General features: G+C 39.4%; 1 protein-coding gene across 1 annotated transcript in view; it reads left to right on the plus strand.

The window, feature by feature from the left end:
- The first annotated feature begins 4,193 nt into the window (after window positions 1-4,193).
- Window positions 4,194-20,863, plus strand: part of LOC138737549 (cGMP-dependent protein kinase 2) — a 59,873-nt gene continuing 43,203 nt past the window's right edge. Inside the window, exons 1-7 of the mRNA XM_069888223.1 lie at window positions 4,194-4,660; window positions 5,656-5,822; window positions 8,046-8,159; window positions 9,379-9,484; window positions 13,865-13,928; window positions 17,356-17,433; window positions 18,213-18,307. Coding sequence (XP_069744324.1) covers window positions 4,194-4,660; window positions 5,656-5,822; window positions 8,046-8,159; window positions 9,379-9,484; window positions 13,865-13,928; window positions 17,356-17,433; window positions 18,213-18,307 — 1,091 coding nt within the window. The remainder of the gene's footprint in view (window positions 4,661-5,655; window positions 5,823-8,045; window positions 8,160-9,378; window positions 9,485-13,864; window positions 13,929-17,355; window positions 17,434-18,212; window positions 18,308-20,863) is intronic.

Genomic DNA, 20,863 nt, shown 5'->3' on the forward strand with positions numbered 1-20,863 from the left:
TCTTCATGTACATTGTTGATGAAAGCTGTCCTGAACATTGAAAACTTCCCTCCTCATTCCCCTTTAAAATGGAGGAAATCAAGCCTACTTTGCTTGCTATTCATTAAGATCGTGTCTGATTTGATCTTCAACCCTGAACCATGAATCAGCCTTGAATATATTCTTTCACTCAGTCTCCACCTCTTTCTGGGATTGAGAATTCCAAAGATTTATGACCCTCTGCCCCTCCACATTCCCTTCCCACCGTGATAAAGGGTTGCTCTACTTTGGAACTGGTGGAGATGTATTTTCACAGAACTTCCCCTCCCCTCCCTCCGAGGGAGATACAAAAGTCACCTTCATCATTGATTGACAACTTGAATTATTTCTCCACGTTATGAGAGGTTTGACTAATGAGGCTAACGGTGTCAGAACCCATGTAGCTCCCTTTTGCTAATCTCACTTTCTTATTGTTTCCCCAGATTCATCTCTATTTCAAATGTTTATTTATCTTCTTTGTTAAATAATGTATTACCTCAGCTTCAATAGGTTTATGCATTAATTAATCCTAATTCTGATAACCTTTTGTCTGAAAAGTGTTCTTCAAACCTCCCCTTTAATCTTCGATACCAAGTTATTCCACTTTATCACATGACTTTTTGCAGATTCTCCTTTTCCTGAATAGTTGAACTTTTGTTTTTTTTTAAGTTCCAAGTAAACCCATCTGTTACCACTGTAGTACATGCACCTCTTCCTCCTTTAAGTCTGTTTCATACAAGTTAACTTAGAAGTATTCAAGACTTTGATCTAACTAAAATGTGGCATAGATTTATCTTCACAGTCTCTCTTTAATGGGTTCAGCAGAATAGAAAGGAGGAGTGATATAGTATGTTTCCCCCATCTCCAAAAAGCTTGGGACTGGACGTTTTTCGGTTAGCTGGATTTTTCGGATAGCCGACTAATGGCTTTAAGCAGCCCAGTTGCATAAACAAAATGTATCAGCGTTAAACAACAACATAAAGACAATGGAAGGCTTTTCAAGCATGAAATATTGTTTGAAAATAATGTGACCTCTGTTTTAAAAATAAGATAAATACTTCCTCCTTTTCTATTCAATGATATTGACAGTGCTTTCTGCAGACCTTTTTGCCAATACATGAGAGCTCTATTGGATTCAAAATGGCGCTAACAGCACGTCAGAGCCCCACATGAGCATGTTGGGTGAAAAAAAATTCAACTTGTGACATCGTGTCACAGCTGAAAAAAAAGTTTGGATGGTCGAACTTTTTGGTTAACTGAATTTCGGATATGGGGAAACGTACTGTATTTGGAAAGGGGCAATAAGATACATCTTATTGTCAATGTTATTGAAAATACACCAAAGCCATAGCCATTGCTGTCTAAAATCAAAGATAAAAAAACAAATTATAGCAAACAGGAACAACCCTATAATTTTTTTCACAATGTCTCTCATTGTTTTGCATCTCACCTCAATGTGTAAAGAACTTCAGGAAGCCAAAGCAGGTATGGCATGGAAGAATTTATTCTTCAATTGTATGAAAGTTCATAAAAAGGTTGGTTTGTCAAAATCTATGACCTTTGTTTGTACACAAAAAAAATAATCTTCCAGTACATCAGCTCTCCCCACCACCCCCCCCCCCCACCCCTAACAGCACAGAAGCAGACCCTTTCACCACCATGACATATTTTTTGCCCTATTGATACAAATCCCATTTGTCCATATTAGGACCATATCCTTGAATGCCTTGCTGTTCTTTGCCTGTTACCGTGGCCCATACTTCAGCAATTGAGGCAAAGTTGGCACTGTTGCACAGTGCAGCAAGAATATGGTAAACGATCGGACCATGCGTAGGAAAGATTGAAGGTCAGAATCAGAATCAGGTTTATTGCCATGAACATGTGTCACAAAATTTGTTGTTTTGCAGCTGCAGTTTGGTGCATAAATTGCAGCTCCGTAAATACATGACTTAAAAATAAAAAGTGCAAAAAAGATTTACTAGCCCTAACAATGGCCTCAACCTTGATTATTTATAGATCATTTATCTTCACTTCAGACTCAAAGAAGCCATTTCTTCTGGCGGACACATGCATATGAAAGTTCCTGATTGCCTCTTTGATTATTCAGATGCCTTGCTCCTCATTGACAGTGAAATCCAAATGTAATTTTGGCAGAGCACAGACTTACTTTAGTATCAGGGTGACCTGAAATATTTTGAGTTTGTATAGGATTTTACTGACAGTTTTATCATGAATGTACATGTGATGGGTCCAACTTGGTAAAAATCGAAGCACCTGCCAATTCAGCCACGTGAGCAAAGGTTGTTATCAGCATTATGGCTGGGTTTGGGTAACAGCACGGTAACAGGTCCTTCTGGCCCACGAGCCCATGCCGCCCAATTCACTTAAAACCCCTTTATATTTTGAAGGGTGGGAGGAAACCAGGGTACCCAGAGGAAACCCATGCAGACATGGGGGGAATATACAAACTCCTTACTGACTGTGCCAGATTCGAACCCAGGTTACTGGTGCTGCAATAGTGTCGCATTAACTGCCATGATATTTGTGCTTCTTGACCTCACAAAGTTGAACATCAATGGGTGCCAACAGTTTAAGTAGCACATGGTGTTGTTGACATCCTACCCACCTGAACCCTCACTGTGTCTGGTAGTGCTTTAGGCTTGCACTAATTGGCCTTTATTATTTGAAAGTATACGTGGGCTCGTGGCCTTTCATCGCCAGTGTACAAATCTTTGAACACATCCACACATTTCCACAAGTTTATGCTAACCTGAGTATGAGTACTCACACCAAATGTGTCCTTTCAATTCATTCAATTCCAAGCTTGCAGCTTTCTATAATCTCCAAAGATGCTGGATTAAAGTGATCTGCAACTCTCTACCACATTATTAAGTGAAACCTATTTGGACTTGCACAGTGCAAGGAAGTCCACCAAAGTGGCCAATATAGCTGAGCCTGTCAGAAGAACAGCAAGAAAAGGATGGGCTCACATACTTTATCATAAAAGCCAAGGTTCTGATAGAGCTGGATCAGGTCTGAGCAGGCAGTTGCATTGTTTCTATTTTGAAGGTGCCAAGGTTTAAGTGTGATAATCTTTGTATTTTTTTGTGCTTATGTCCCATTGCATGGGATGTTTTAGGTTATTTTTGATTTAAAGGTAAAGGTTCCATTATTATCATGTAATACTACATTTAGAGTGTAACATACATGAAATTCTTTACTTTGTCTACCGTAAGGAAGACAGAGAGTTGCCACTTTGTCCAGCACCCCTCACAGAAATGAGGCTCGAGCAAGGAACAAACTCATCATCGTTTCTTAGACTGCATATATGCACAGAATAATACATGGACAATCAAATTCATCATACAGTCGGCACATTTATTTGCATGTACTGCAAGCAGAAATATTTAACAGAAGCAGGGGCTTATGATTACCTGTCTGAATCATAACTATTGATCAATTAGTAAAAAAACACAGTTGATTACACTTTGGTTGAAGCTTTTTTTGCGCTTGATTTTTTTTCCTGCAGATTTAAATACTTGCTCGTTCTGTTTCATTGCTTGAAGGTTTGTATTATCTGTCATGGCTCTTGTTGGAGATAGAAAATTATGGGTTCAAGTCGGAGACTTTAACATGAAAATCCAGTTGACACTCCAGCACAGGGAGAGGTGAACTCTTGGAGGCGATTCCTTTCAGGGAGACTGTTGTTAGCTTTCTAGTGTGAATAGAAAAGATCCCATGGCAACATTTCATAGTGGAGCACAGGAGTTACCTCTGAGCCTTCCCAATACTTATCCTTCAACCAAAACCCGAAAGCAAGTCATAATTATCACACGGCTGTGTGCAACATGCCAATTTTGTTTTCTGGATGAGAAACATTTGGCAGCCCAGCACATGGGGATAATGGAACAGAGTGCACATCCCATCAATCCACTAAACAATGCCCTTGGGATATTGGGCATCAATGGGTTTAGAGGCAATTTTGCACACATTTTGAAGTCTAATTGTTTACTATGTTTTTGCAAAGGGGAAATGATCGTTAATGGACCAGGAAACAATTTGTTAAGAGTTTCAAGAAGTACAGACTCAGCCACCTGTGTTTTAACAATATTCTACTGTATGAATGATTTATTTTGGTAGCTGTCTAGCTGGGCATGCGTTGAGAAACCTTTGGAATGATTTATATTCGTGCAATGGGAAACGGTTCAGTGAGAGCGTCAAGGCCTGAACAGAGTACCTCCCCACCTGCCCCAACAGATGTTTCCTTCGAGGTCTTGGAAAACCTCAGAAAAAAGGTCCTGGGTCTAGAAGAAGAACTGAGAAAGAAGGATGAGGAGCTGAGGAAGAAACTAGAGAAAATACAATCCCTGGAGAAAGAACTGAAAGGAAAACTGTCCCAAATTGGCAAGCTCCAGGATGCCATTGGGTACAACCCTACGACTGTGTCCACTGTCAACCAACACAGGAAACTGGTCAGTGTAATAAACCAAGGGCCTAAACGTTTTGCCCAGGTGGCATCTGAGATCCATCGACGCCTCAAGGCCAAGGAGGGTGTTTCTGCAGAGCCAACCTCGCGGAATTATTACTGTCACAGCGTGCAGAGGTTCTGCATCGAGCAACTTCGAGTACGAAAGAACTCCAGGTAAGAAAGCAAAACCTTCCTTTCCCCCAACAAATCAGAATCAGAAGTTATTGTCACAAACTTGTCACAAGAATCCATTGTTTTGTGGTAGCATGATGGTGCAAACATTTATATAAACCACATTACAAAATAAATAAAAATAGTGTAAGAAAAATATAAAAGACAAAGTGCAGCAATGTCTGTGGTTCATTGTTCATTTAGAATTCTGATGGCAGAGGGGAAGAAGCCGTCCTTGTCCCACTAAGTGCTTGTCTTCCGGTTCCTGTACTTTTTTCCCAATGGTAGCAGAGTGAAAAAGTGAAGAGGTCCTGGTCTTGCCAGTGTGGGTCCTTGAGGTGTTGTCGCAGGTCAAGTTAATAACACTCTAGAGTATTTTTCTTGTCCTGAGCATTGGCATCTCCATAACAGACAGTAACTAGGTTCTCAGAATAGCGCGGGAGATTTATGACCCATTTCACTCAATATGCCACAGGTGTGCTATTAACATGAATTATTTCAATATACTATGTACCATTCAGTCTCCCTGTAAATCCATGTTTGGAACTGAATCACTAATTTAAATTTGTTAACTGGATTATTGTGATGTTATAACTTCAAGATTCTCGCTATTAGGAATCATTAGAGATCTATTAGAGATGCCAATTCAATGAAATATTTTTAAAATCTGTTGCTTTTCTGGGATTGAAGTACCACAACAAAGGATCTGTCTTTGTTCATTTCTCAAACAGCATTGCCCCTTAAAGAATGTCAATTAGCAGGTTTCTTGGCATCCTGGTCAACATTGATCTATGGCATTATTAATCCTTGTTGTATGTCATTCATCTGATTTGGTGGCCAAATTAATTAAGCACAACAAATAAAAATTTCAAAGGATTTTCCTCTTGCCGTCAATGTTCAAAATTAAAAGCAAAGATGGAAGCATAACATAGATGCAGTGTTTTTTGTTATGATACAGCCAGAGATGTTAGTGGTAACCTGAGTATTATATTGCGCAGCTTAAAGAAACTATTAACTGATGCGATAATGCACAACGAGTTCCTGAAGAAGCTGGAGACAGCACACGTGCGGGAGATTGTGGAATGCATGTACGAGAGGAGATACCAAGAAAGCAATCTGGTCATCCAAGAGGGGGAACCAGGAAATCACCTCTATGTTCTGGCAGGTGGGCCTCATCATCCTGACCGTGTGCGCCTGATCAGGCTCAATATTGACCCCCCCTTCTGGCACAGTTTGTCTGAAAATCAATGTGAATAGATAGTTCAGCACACAAAGCAGTATCAGTGGGATTTAAAACAAGGAAAATGGAATATAGATTTTCCTTTGGGTCAAAGCATCTCAAAATTAATTTATCCCTCCTGAAATGGACTGTCTAAAATGGGCCAACATTTCCTACTCACCCCTTCCCATTTGCACATCATAAATGATATAAAATCAAAATTTATTGATTTTCTTTGCTTATTTGCCTTACAATAAATGAAACCAAATTGAAAATGTCAGGTAGATGGCCCTATATTTTGAAAACTCAGATTTTACATTGTTATCCATCTGTTACTTGTGAATTTAAGATTTCTATATAACAAAAGCTCATGAACCACAGATAAATGTACATAATGGTCCATTGAACATTGATCTGGGATTTCTCTCTAGCCAATATCCAGCTGCCCATTTTGTTGAAAGCTGGAGAGAATCATTCAGGTCTATTAGCATCAAGGTGCTGGCTGGGAATTTTCAGGGTTTTAAAAATGTAGTCGTTCGGCAAGGTTACAGGGCATTCCGGCCCATAATCCTGTGCTGTCTGAATATGATAATTTACCTACAACCCCATTCATTTTGGAAGATGGAAGGAAACTGGAGCACCTGGAGGAAACCCACGCAGATATGGGAAGAACATACAAACTCCTTACAGACACTGCTAGATTTGAACCCCGGTCACTGGCGCTGTCATAGCTTTGTGCTGTGTAATGTTAGAATGACCTCAACCAATCACTGATGATTATGAAATATGTTAGTCAAGTTAAAAAGCTGAATTGATATATAAAAAGCTGTATTGATATATATTTTAGAATGATTACCATCAGATCTTTCTAGATTGCTGCAAATTTATCAACTCATTCCAATAATCAGTTATTAGATAAAAAGTGAGACCATTCAGCCCTTAGCCCTTATTCTACCCTATTTTCAATTACCCCTCTTTGCTCCATATTTCTATCTGAGAAAAATACATAATTGTCTTTACGCTCCAGTTAGTCTCAGTATCCTGTTTATGTAGATTTTAGGATAATGTCCCTTTGTTCGATATCATTGTTATCTGTTTTATTTAACTTTGCTTTCTGATTGGATAACTGCCAATGTTCAGTTGGATGACTCTTCAACTTCTCAATGCAATTCTTGAGTATTTAAGTAAAAGTGCAACTGAAAACTTCGTTTTGCTTCAGTTTTTCCTTTAAAAAGGAGAAAAATGAGAAGAGATGTGATGGTGGTGTTTGAAATAGAACAATGGTTTATAAGGACATATTTAGAAACAATTTTGTTCATGTGTGAGAGACCAGATTTCAAAGTCAAAAATATGAAGTAATTACTGATAAATCAAGAAGGTATTCAGGTAAAACATGTACCTAGAGCAGTGGTTTTCAAACTGCCCCCTAAATTTACATTCCACCTTAAGCAATCCTTATGCCATAAGTGTTCTGTGATTAGTAAGGGATTGCTTAAGGTGGTATGTGAGTGGAAAGAAAAGGTTTGAAAACCATTGTTTTAATCCTACCTAATTGACCCATTATGTGCAGGGTTTCAGAACTCCAAAGGAAATGGGCCAATGACAATTTTTCTCAAGCAAAATATTTTAGTAACAATTGGGTCAAGAAAAAAATGTATTAAGTCAACCTGGAAATCAGAAGATAGCCTGAAAATACAACAATGGTATATAGAAATGATCATTGGAAAAAAATAACATAATTTAAGAAATAACATCACAGTATTTGAACAAATTTGGGTACCGTACATGGAACACAACAGAGAAGACCTCCACCATCTAAAATGACAGAATGAGAAGAAGACGAAATGAACTGACCCAGTATGTAAAAGTAGATGACACAATTTTCTTGTTTATTTTCATTGTGTGATGACATTGTTTAATGGGTTTAATGTATCATATATGTTGAACGTTTAGTGGGTGGGGAAGGGGGTAGGAAGAAGGGAGGGGGGAAAAGGGGAGAAAATGACACTGTATATTCAAGAGGGAAATGTTTAAGTGTATTTTGGTCAATATGGTTCATAGTGAGAAAAATTTTAAAAAGACGGTGGTTCTCAACCTTCCCTTCCCAGTCACATACCACCTTAAGCAATCCCTTGCGACAGCAAATAAATGTTATCTTTACTGTTTAAGGTGGAATTTTGGAAGTTATACAGAATGGCAAATTATTGGGACGGATGCATCCTGGGACAGCATTTGGAGAGCTTGCAATTCTGTACAACTGTAAAAGGACTGCTACTGTTAAAGGTAATCAGAGTTAGACATGTATGAGTATTGGTGTTTCTGTTTCTCCTCTTTTCGCAATGATAGTACACAACTGATTACAAACTGTAAAGTAATGAGGCTGATTTGATCCAATCAGCATCAATTTCAAATTCACAACAAACTGATGCATCAGGTTGAAAAACTGATGACAAATTCAATAGTTTAAGTGCGCACGTGCGTCCAAGTGCACGTCTGTGTGCACGCGCGTCTGTGTCTGTGTGCACGCACGTCTGTGTCTGTGTGCACGCGCGTCTGTGTCTGTGTGCATATGTGTGAGCATGTGCATGCGAGCATGTGCACACACATATGTGTTTCTGTGTGTCTCTCTCTCTCTCTCCCTCTCTCTGTCTGTCTGTCTCTCTGTCTGTCTCTCTGTCTGTCTCTCTGTCTGTCTCTCTGTCTGTCTCTCTGTCTGTCTCTCTCTCTCTCTCTGTCTCTCTCTCTGTCTCTCTCTCTGTCTCTCTCTCTGTCACTCTCTCTGTCACTCTCTCTCTCTCTCTCTGTCTTTCTGTCTGTCTCTCTCTCTGTCTCTCTGTCTGTCTCTCTGTCTGTCTCTCTGTCTGTCTCTCTGTCTGTCTCTCTGTCTCTGTCTGTCTCTCTCTCTGTCTCTCTGTCTCTCTCTCTGTCTCTCTCTCTCTGTCACTCTCTCTCTCTACATGTTCTTGTGATTTGAAAGAAATTATTTTCAGGAAATATTTAAGTTGATGTACCTCAAAGAAATCATGGTGAGAGCAGACAATGGTAATGAATTGTATATATTAACTGCCTGAGTTGATTGGTGCATTCATATCCAGGCTGTTTAGATCTCTCAACATGAATACAGTATTGGCTCTTATTACAAGGATATACTTGTCAGGCCATGAATTTTTCAACCAAGGTCAGGAATTTTAACCTTAACCATTGAAAATTTCACAAAGAGAATTTTACTTTATTTTGGGAAGAATCATGGAAGATGAACTGAATGTTAGAAGAATAGACCCTCTCACCTCAGAGAGACAACCAATGGGGTCTCTTCAAATCTAACATCCATTAGACAGGTGACGAAGCACCTAAGTACAGACATAGGAATTAACCTGGGAGATGTAGAGACTTTTTTTTGTGGTTAGAATGTGCATTAATATTCTCTAAAATGAAGACATGACACTGAGTTAGTCTTTAATATTTAAAAGCGCTCATTGATCAGTTGCCATGCCCTTTTCAGCTGTGACAGAATCTTGGATCTGGGTTCTGAATCGTCAGGTTTTCCAAAACATCATGATGGAAACTGCACAGGCGAGGAACAAAAAATATTTCAATTTCCTCAGCAGGTGAGAACTAAAATCCCTAGCTGCTTTGACACCTCAACAGGTAGCATGGATGACATTGGACCAGCATCTGTCTGGATGCAGTGGAAGGCATCGCACTGCTAAGCGGATGTAGGCTGCATCAATTGATAAATACATAATGTTTTCTAAGCTGTTGATATCTGTGATTTCTCTCTGAAGAATGGTGATATGTTGGATGTGGGATCAGGAAAATGTAAAGAAAGTGCTGTTCATCAATGCTTTCCAGTGGAATAAGAGGGAAAATTTAATCCAGGTGGAAGATCAGGAGCTAATGGGGCACCCATTTCTGTTTTATTAGCCCTTGCTCTTTGCTGGAGTACAGAGGAGGTCCTTTGGCCCATGTACTACGTGCCTGATCCATGCAAGATCAATCCAGCTAATACCACTCCCTGTCCTCACCCCTCATCCTAGTTTTATTATTCCCCATCCAGTCACTTATTCAGTTCCCCTTTGAATCCACCTCGCCTGATCCCCTGCAATTCATCCCAAATCCTAATGCTCTCTGCAAATATGACCTTTTCCTCTTTTCACTTTTGGTTCTATTGCCAATCACCTTTGTTTTTCGTGCTCAGAGTTCTTGACTCTCTTTCTTCTTTATTTACAGCCGGCAAAAGCCGATTCTAGCCATTTAAACCCATGCTTCCCAATTACACTCAAATTAACTACAACCCCATATACTTTGGAGGGCGGGAGGAAACCAAAGCATCCAGATGAAACCCACGCAGTCACGACGAGAATGTATAAACTCCTTACAGACAGCACCAGATTTGAACCTGAGTCGCTGGCACTGTAATAGCGTTGCACTAATTGCACTCTTCTGTCAATGGGAACAGTTTGTCATGATCTCCTCTGCTGAGACCTTTTATGATCTTAATTTCCTCTGCAAGCTCTTCTCTCAATGTCCTCTCTCAACAGCTTATTGAAATCACCTATCTTTAATTCACCATCACTATCTTCTTCTTTGGCTTGGCTTCGCAGACGAAGATTTATGGAGGGGTAAATGTCCACGTCAGCTGCAGGCTCGTTTATGGCTGACAAGTCCGATGCGGGACAGACAGTCACGGTTGCAGCGGTTGCAAGGGAAAATTGGTTGGTTGGGGTTGGGTGTTGGGTTTTTCCTCCTTTGTCTTTTGTCAGTGAGGTGGGCTCTGCGGTCTTCTTCAAAGGAGGTTGCTGCCTGCCGAACTGTGAGGCGCCAAGATGCACGGTTTGAGGCGATATCAGCCCATTGGCGGTGGTCAATGTGGCAGACACCAAGAGATTTCTTTAGGTAGTCCTTGTACTTCTTCTCTGGTGCACCTCTGTCACAGTGGCCAGTGGAGAGCTCGCCATATAACACGATCTTGGGAAGGTGATGGTCCTCCATTCTGGAGACGTGACCTACCCAGCGCAGTTGGATCTTCAGCAGCGTGGATTCGATGCCGTCGGCCTCTGCCATCTCGAGTACTTCGATGTTAGGGATGAAGTCGCTCCAATGAATGTTGAGGATGGAGTGGAGACAACGCTGGTGGAAGCGTTCTAGGAGCCGTAGGTGATGCCAGTAGAGGACCCATGATTCAGAGCCGAACAGGAGTGTGGGTATGACAACGGCTCTATATACGCTAATCTTTGTGAGGTTTTTCAGGTGATTGTTTTTCCAGACTCTTTTGTGTAGTCTTCCAAAGGCGCTATTTGCCTTGACGAGTCTGTTGACTATCTCGTTGTCGACCATCACTATAGTCAGTCAGTAAATCCTCTCTGCCCACTTCCTTGTGCTTTTCATAAAGCGTGGATCCCAGAAATGGATACAATACTCAAGATGTGACTGAGTTAATATTTTAAGGTTCATCATGATTCTGTTCTCACCCTTACTCTATTTATATATTGGCAATTTATTCATAAATGAAACCCAGGATCCTAAATAACATCTTTCTCAGCCTGTTTTCTACTCAGTAATTTACTGAGTATATTCCCAAATTCTTCTGTCTTTGTTCCCCTTTTGGAATGGTTCCTCTTTGTTTACATTCATTTGTTTGTCGTCCATACTAAATGGATGTCCTGCATGGAATTTTCTGTGTTGAGTTTCATCTGTCATGTGTCCACCATTCTTCTTGCTTGCCTTTATCTTCTTACAGTCTATTCCTGTCCTCCTCACAGTTTCTAAGTTTTTTGTCACCTTCATATTTGGAAGTTTTGTCCAATACACCCTATTTCAGGGGTGGGCAGCCTTTTTTTAAAAAAAAACACACATTCCACATTAAGTTATCTCTATGCCATAAATGCTCAGTGATTAGTCAGGAATTTCTTAAGGTGGTGTGTGGGTGGGAAGGGTAATTGTTACTGAAATATTTTGCTTGAGAAAAATTGTCATTTGGCCCATTTCCTTTGGAGTTATGAAACTGTGCACATAACAAGTCAATTCGGTACAATTAAAACAGTGGTTTTCATACTTTTCTTTCCACTCACCTACCACCTTATGCAATCCCTTACTAATCACAGTTCACTTATGACATAGGAATTACTTAAGGTGAAATATGAGTTTTTTAAAAAAGAAGCATTGCTCACTCCTGCCCTAATCCATGTCATTAAATGCATGCAGTAAAACTCCGATGATCTGAAATGGGATCATCTGAAATACTCAGATATCTGAAAAATATTTGGACTCCCATAGTGATGTCAGTTCGGCTCTGAAATTTTTTTTTGGATAATTGAGCATTTCAGAGAAATCAGAAATCCTCATTTATCTGAAAAATTCTGAAGGCAAAATGACGTAATTTCGGATAAATGAGGATTTCCAAAACAATTAGAAATCCTCAGTTACCTGGATTTTTTTCTGAGCTGAACTGATGTCACAGGTTGAAAAAAAACTTCGGAAAAACCTCTGAGTAGAATTTCGAGTTTTTGGTGTCGGATTTATCTTATTTTCTTCGTTTTTTTTTGGTGAGAATTAAACATTAGTTCATGCTTTAAAAAGCCTTCCCTTGTTGTTTGTTGTTTAAACACTGTTACAAGTGATTTGCTGTTGCTACTGGACGGTTTTAAAAAAGAAAATGACCAGTTCTCCGAAAATATTTTTTATCCGAAATAGGCCTGGTCCCGACCATTTTGGATAATCAGAGCTGTACAAATATTACGTAAAGCACAAATCTTAGCGACAATCCCAGATTTAAAAAAAACTCTACACTTCTTTCCTTCCTATAAATAACATTTATTATGACTCTTGTGTCACTTAGTCAATTTTACATTCAGGGTGCTGAAAAGAGAATAGGCGTGTTTCATACATGTATATACAAAGCTGTAGAAATTCAGAGGCTTTGGTCATTCAGAGCCAGCTCTTCAGCGCTTGACGTCCTGCTTTGCGGAAACTGCCAAAATGTTTGGCCTGGAAGTCAGCCTGAAGAAAACTGAGGTCCTCCATCAGCCAGCTCCCCACCATGACTACCAGCCCCCCCACATCTCCATCGGGCACACAAAACTCAAAACGGTCAACCAGTTTACCTATCTCGGCTGCACCATTTCATCTGATGCAAGGATCGACAACGAGATAAACAACAGACTCGCCAAGGCAAATAGCGCCTTTGGAAGACTACACAAAAGAGTCTGGAAAAACAACCAACTGAAAAACCTCACAAAGATAAGCGTATACAGAGCCGTTGTCATACCCACACTCCTGTTCGGCTCCGAATCATGGGTCCTCTACCGGCATCACCTACGGCTCCTAGAACGCTTCCACCAGCATTGTCTCCGCTCCATCCTCATCATTCATTGGAGCGACTTCATCCCTAACATCGAAGTAGTCGAGATGGCAGAGGCCAACAGCATCGAATCCACGCTGCTGAAGATCCAACTGCGCTGGGTAGGTCACGTCTCCAGAACGGAGGACCATCGCCTTCCCAAGATCGTGTTCTATGGCGAGCTCTCCACTGGCCACCGTGACAGAGGTGCACCAAAGAAGAGGTACAAGGACTGCCTAAAGAAATCTCTTGGTGCCTGCCTCATTGACCACCGCCAGTGGGCTGATATCGCCTCAAACCGTGCATCTTGGCGCCTCACAGTTCGGCGGGCAGCAACCTCCTTTGAAGAAGACCGCAGAGCCCACCTCACTGACAAAAGACAAAGGAGGAAAAACCCAACACCCAACCCCAGCCCACCAATTTTCCCCTGCAGCCGCTGCAACCGTGTCTGCCTGTCCCGCTTCGGACTTGTCAGCCACAAACGAGCCTGCAGCTGACGTGGACATTTACCCCCTCCATAAATCTTCGTCCGCGAAGCCAAGCCAAAGAAAGAAATACAAACCTGTAGAAATTCAGAGGCTTTGGTCCCTTTGTTGATGTGGAATTGGTACTAATAAGATGGTACCATTTTATAACATTTTTTATTCAGTGTTTCTCTCCTGAAAGACTTGCCCGAAGAGAAATTATCCAAGATTGTCGATTGTCTTGAAGTTGTGAGTATATTATGAATGTCATTTAATAATATATTTGGGTTACATTCAGAACACATATCTATTGGGGCAAGTTGTAATCTCAGATTCTAATTGGCACATTCATTGGTCTTTTAAAGAAGGGGATCATAGAAACAAAGTGCAATGTAAGGTCGTTGGGGTAGACTGAACTTTTCCAGTCTCAGAGATGCCCCAAGTGAACGTGTTGCATTGACCACTTGGGCTAAGCGCTCACAAGACATGTACAAATAATCGGCTCTCCTCCCAGTGTTCTGATCAAAGTCAGTCCTCTCACTTTTGATGAGGGATAGTTTCTCCTTTTTCTGAGCTATTGTGGACTTGCTGTTTTGGTTCATGAATGGAAGCATTTTATCGTTCACAAAAGATTCTCCTTACTCGGCTCCAGATAAGCCTATTCACTAATTCCCAGGGCTTACAGTCAACCCATTGACACTGCTTAATACTTATAGCACCACAATGCACAACAAGGGATACTTAAGCCTAGGATCTGCTGAGCTATGAATAAACTCTGGGAATAACATAATACAATGAGAGGGGGAACGTTTTGGTGCAGGGAAAGAAAGCAAAGAAGATCAGCATCTATAGTGTGGGGACCACTAGAGGTGGCTGAGACAGATCAGTTAGTTCAAGTATTCAACAGGAACTACAAGTAGTATTCAAATTCCTTTCTCAAACCAAGCTGTAAATAATGACATTTGCTTGACATTAAAAGCCCTTTCATGCTGGATGCAGAAGATAAAACAAAGACAGCAGGTTTTTCACACAACTTAGATGTTCAAAGCTGGATGCTCAGCTTTCCTGCAAGTCATTCATGCAGGTGACCAAAACTATTGAGAGTTCTTTGAGTTTAAATTTCCGGAGATGTCAAAGTTGAAAGTGTAGCTTCAGCATTGACCAGTTACTATCGGGGGTGAAATTGGACCTATTCTGCTCTATGAATTTTTTCTAATGATAAAAGATTCTTTAGAGTTTCATATTGCTTGTGGGGCATCAATATTAAATTTAGATATACAGCATGGTTACAGGCCCTTCCAGCCCACAAGCCTCTGCTGCCCTAATGCCCCAGTTAACCTCCAATTACCGTCCATTTTGCTCTAAAGAGCAAAGGTCAAACTTACCTGATTTGCTACCATTTTAACACATGACCTGTACCAATTAGAATGACGAGCAGCAAAAGAATGAGAGCGCCACTATCTGGAAGTTAACCACCAAGCCACATCCCATCCTAACTTGGAAATATATGTATCTCTATATATATCTCCATTTCTGCTTTAAATTGCATATTTTAAATATAAATTTCTGTAGCCAGAGGGTCGTGAGCCTGTGGAAGCGAGGTCGTTGGGTGTATTTAAGACAGAAATTGGTAGTATTCATTTAGGGCAGGGTTTCCCAACCAGGGGTGCTCGCACCTCTTGGGGATGCAAGATAACATTTCAGTTTTTTTTTGTTTATATTAAGGGTGCTGTCCGAAATATTCAAGATAAAAATATTGATTTTTTTAAAATCCAAATTAAAGATGGGGATGTCCTCTTTTTTCTCTATTCAATAGAATGAGATTCTCTATGAATTTTAGCGTGTTGAAACGCGCTGTTCCCTTTTAAATGGCATCGCCCTATAACTTTCTTTTTAATTGGGACATTTAAAATGGGGGCCAAACTTGTTTTGTGTTTTGTAGCGAATTCTATTCGATTTTTATTTCTTATTATTTATTTGTGTTATGTAAATTATTAATTAACCATTCATTATGTCAAAGAAAAGGAAATGGGATGATGATGATGTGCAGTTTGGTTTCATTTGCACCAGAACAATTGAGGATCTGCAAAAACCCCAGTACATGCTTTGTGACACTGTCTTTTCAAATGCAAATTTAAAGCCATCTAAGCTGCAGGAACACTTCAACAACCGGCATGGTGGAGCAGATGTTGCAGGCCATGATGTTGAACCATTTAAAGCTAAAAGGGCCCGCTTTGATTCTCGAGCAACCCTTCCAAAATTACGTTTTATATCTGCTGACAGACCACTGCTGATGGCTTCGTACCACGTGGCGTATCAAGTAGCCAAATCCAAGAAGCCCCATACAATTGCAGAAGAGGTGATAAAACCATGTGCATTAGAAATGGCAACAATTGTTCTGGGAAAAGAAGCCTCAAACAAGGTTAAATTAGAGCTGTTATCAAATAATGTTATTCAGAGCCGAATTGGTGATTTGAGTTTGGACATTTTGGACCAAGTTATCGTAGATATCAGGCCTAGTCCCTTGAAAATCTCTCTCCAGTTGGACAAAAGAACTGATGTTCCAAATTGCAGTCAACTCATCGCATTAGTGAGATATGTCCATGATGGTGTCATAATGGAAGATTTCCTGTTGTGTGAAGATCTGAAAACAACCACAAAAGGAAAAGATGTCTTCCAGTGTGTGAAGGACTTCTTTGCGAAATAGACTTAGATATCCAAATTATTGGTTCTGTGTGTACCGACGGTGCCCCTGCTATGCTAGGAAATAAATCATGATTTTTTCCACTGATGAAACAAGAGATTCCGCACTTGCAAGGTACCCACTGTTTTCTTCATTGACATTCTTTGGCGTCAAAAACATTGCCTCCAAAGTTTAAAAAGGTCTTTGACACTTCTGTGAAGACCATCAACTGGATTAGGGGTCGTGCTCTGAACCACCGCCTCTTCAAGTCGCTTTGTGAAGATTTTGGAAGTGAGCATTCAGTTTTGGTTTTCTACATGGAAGTCCACTGGCTGTCATGTGGGAGAGCTTTAACTTCTTCGAACTGCAAGAAGAAGTCAAAGCTTTTCTGAAGGAACATATTAAACATTTTTAGGGGTGCAGGGCATAAAAAAGGTTGGGAACCACTGAATTAGGGCATCAAGGGTTACACAAAGAAGGCCAGGGAGTGGGGATGAGTTATAAGGATCAGCTCATGATTAAATGGCAGAGCAGAACTGATGGGCCATTTGGCCTACTTCTGCTCGTGTATCTTGTGATCTCCATTCCTTTACCATGATTTTCACCAAAAGCCTGGAACTGTATCCCAGGCCTCAAGTTCTGCCACCTTCTCAGAACAGTTTGGTGTGGCTAATTAAATGTAACCTTGGCCTACAAAGCCCATATCCTTTTAATTTGTTAAAAAGATACATCAGGTGTGGGGACTATATGTAGGTGTATTTTTGCAGAACAGATTCTTTATTAGAGAATAGTAGATCAGAAAGTTACCCTCCACCTCACCAGTAATCATACAGATGGTTTTTTGAGCAGAGGATGCAAGGGAAATAAACAGATATATTGAAATATATCTGTTTATTATCGACCCAATAATGTCAATTGCTTATTTATTGTTATGAATTTACAATTATTTTTATAATGTCTTATAGTAATATGCAATCTCTCCACCTCTGATAGGATTATTACGATAAGGGAGATTATATCATCCGTGAAGGAGAGCAAGGTAGCACCTTCTTCATTATTGCAAAAGGAAAGGTAAGAGATTACCTCCATTTGTAGATTTATCTCCATTGTTGTAAGGTGTGGTGCAGTTAAGGGTAATATCCTTGGGTCTTTCTGACAGACTGGTAAAGATATTATTTGAGTTGAACAATTTACTGATATAGAAGCTGTAATTGCACAGTGCTCTTTTAGTAATGACTGCATATTTGACTCAGTTATTTCTGTATTAGTAAATGAATGGATCAAATAGCCTATTCAGTCTACCCTGATAACTTAAGACCTCCAGTTCTAGAAACATCATCCATACTGAGGGAGATTCCAGCATTTTTGGAGGTCCATTCTTCAATGTGAATTTTAAGATGGACATAAGTAAGACCAAAGATATGTCTTGGTCAATATTCCTCACCAATCCAATCACCAAAATAAACAAATCTACTTTGTTAAATTGTGTGCTATGATCATTTCAAAAGTGTTATTTTCAATTTTCAATTTCATAAAACTAATAATTATGCCATGTTAACAGACCATTAATCAGATGTGGATAAAACAGAAAAGGTCTGCAAACACTGTGGTTGAAGTGAAAACATAATGCTGGAGAAACTCAGCAGGTCATTCCATGTTCTTTATGAAGCAGTTGAAGAAAAAACCCAATGCCAGAGAAATAAAAACGCATGCTATATAAATTACTGATCTGCTGAGTTTCTCCAGCATTGTGTTTTTACATTAATCAGGTGTTTTTGTTCATGTGCATTTGTATTTATCCCTTGTTTTAATATTAAAGGATTGAAATTTGTTTTATTGATCCTTAAAAGGTTTGTGTGACACAGACAAGAGAGGGAGTTGAAGAACCACAAGAAATTAAGAAATTAAGAGCAGGAGAATACTTTGGAGAGAAAGCGTTAATAAGGTACAGCAGTATGGAATGCATAAATTAATCTCATTGTTCAAATGGAAAGGAAACATTTGACAAAATATTTTAATTAGTGCGAGTGCTTGATTTCCAGTACAGAACAATCATAGAATGAAAGGGAGTAGGTAAAAATAACTTAGACCACAGCTTTCTTCTCTTTTCTGTATCCCGTGATGCCCTGCTTTTTAGATCTGATGTGTAAAAATTCAGTGTTTGAATAACTACAATGTGAAGAATGCACTGGCCACAGTGAATGGAACTGAATGGATGAGATAACAAGTTCCCTGTGGAAGAGTTGAGACCAAGAAATAGGCAGGCAGAGTTTCCCAAATCTTTGAGTATGCTCACGGGCTGTGGCCTATCTTTCCTTTGTTACAAGATCAAACCAGCAACCACAAAGAAGGCATATCACACAGGAGTAAACATGAACAATTACTTTATTAATAAAAAAATTCATCTTCAAACTTTAATTCAAAATCCCCCCTTTCATAACAATGCTCACTGGTTAATATGGACATTTCTATAACAATGTAAAACTAATAAATTCCCTGGCCTAAATATAACATATGTAATTAAAGTCTAAGTTATATTTCCAACCAGCCCACAGAAAAACTTAGACACAAAACAAACACAAAACACACAAGACTCAAAACTTCGATCTCAACCGAAGCAAAAATCAGAAACAAGATTCAGTTTGTTTGGTAAACTGAAGCCAAAAGATCTTTGAGAGAGAGAAAGCACAAAATTCGAAGTTGTCTTGTGTTGCTTGTAGAGAGAGGAACAACTGGCTTGGTCCAGATCCTTCTGGCTGCCTTTGGAATGTTCATCCTTTTTAAAATCCCAACATTTTAAATTGTCCTCCAGACCATGATTCATGCTCTGGGCCACCTTCCACTCCACAGCAATCCTAGTGGTGGTTTATCATCCAAGTCCAGAAATTTTTATATCATTTTCTGCACATGCTCAATCCATCTCCCACTCTCTCAGCAGTCCACCTTCACCTTAGCTCTCTAAGGCAAACTGTCACTTTTTAACATCAAACCACACAACACATAGGCCAATACACAACGCAGAACTCTGTAATATCTCCCCGCTAAAAATAATTTGGTCCACAAGAACAAATTTTTAACAATTAATGGTATTAAATAAATAAAATAAAATAAACACTCCATTTTTTTTACAATAAGTATGTGATTAGATTCATATCTACCCAGATTAACATCCTGACAAACAATCTGCTATTACATTATCTGTCCCCTTTAAGTGTGTAATAATTAAATCATACTCTTGTAATAGTAAGCTCCAATTCAATAACCATCTGTTCTTATTTTTTATTTTAGACAGAAAAGGTAATGGATTATAATCAGTATATATTATTAATGGTTTTTGAACAGTACAAATATACACATCAAAATGTTACAATCCTAAAACAAGCGCTAATAACTCCTTCTCAATGGTTGAATAATTTCATTGATGGTCGTTAAACTTTTTCGAGAAGTATGAAATAGAATTTTCTACTTCATCACCATCCTTCTTCTATAACAGTACAGTGCCAACTGCTTCATCACTGGCATCCATGGCTAAAGTTAGGGGACGCAAGTACAGGCTGATGGCCAGATATCTGACCAGATAAATTTTTCTTTCTTTCCAAGTAGTTTTGTTAATGGGAGTGCAATTTCTACAAAGTTTTTACAAAATCTACGATAGTAGTCAATCATACCTAGAAATCTCTGAAGAACTTTCTTATTACTGGGGATAGGGAACACAGTGATAGCCAATACATTCGCTCAAACCGGTGCCACCTGTCCCTGTCCTACCACATAACCCAGATAAATTACAGTGGCACGTCCATCCCAGTTCTTACTGTAAAAAGTTTTAACTTGCCAACTATAACAATCAGTTCTGACTTTTTAGCCATTTTTAAATTAACCACTGAAGGGTTAGCTATGAACTAGTCAATATTCATAGTTGCTGGTTTTTCAGCTGGTGACTCACCATTTATTTTTAATTTCAAGCTGGAGGTTGAGTCAAATTCAGACAACTGATAACTAAGCACAAATCAATCGCCCCTAAAGCTTCCAAATTGGTTTGATCCCAGATGATTCCCCCAAATTATGTTACAATATCAAAGCAGCAACCACAAAGAAGGCATATCAGACAGGGGTAAAGATGAATAATTACTTTATTAACAAAAAATTTCACCTTCAAACTTTAATTCAAAATCCCCCCTTTTATAACAATGGTCACTGTAAAACTAATAAATTCCCCAGCATAAATATAACATATATAATTAAAGTCTAAGTTATATTTCCAACCAGCCCACAGAAAAACTTAGACACAAAACACACAAGACTCACAAAACTTCGATCTCAACCAAAGCAAAGATCAGAAACAAAATTCAAGTTTGTTTGGTAAACCGAAGCCAAAAGATCTTTGAGAGAGAGAGAGAAAAAGCACAAAATTCGAAGTTGTCTTGTGTTGCTTGTAGAGAGAAGAACAATGGCTTGGTCTGTGTCCTTCTGGCTGCCTTCGGAATGTTCATCCTTTTTGAAA

This window comes from Narcine bancroftii, chromosome 6 (assembly GCF_036971445.1).
Source record: "Narcine bancroftii isolate sNarBan1 chromosome 6, sNarBan1.hap1, whole genome shotgun sequence".
Classification (NCBI taxonomy): Eukaryota; Metazoa; Chordata; class Chondrichthyes; order Torpediniformes; family Narcinidae; genus Narcine; species Narcine bancroftii.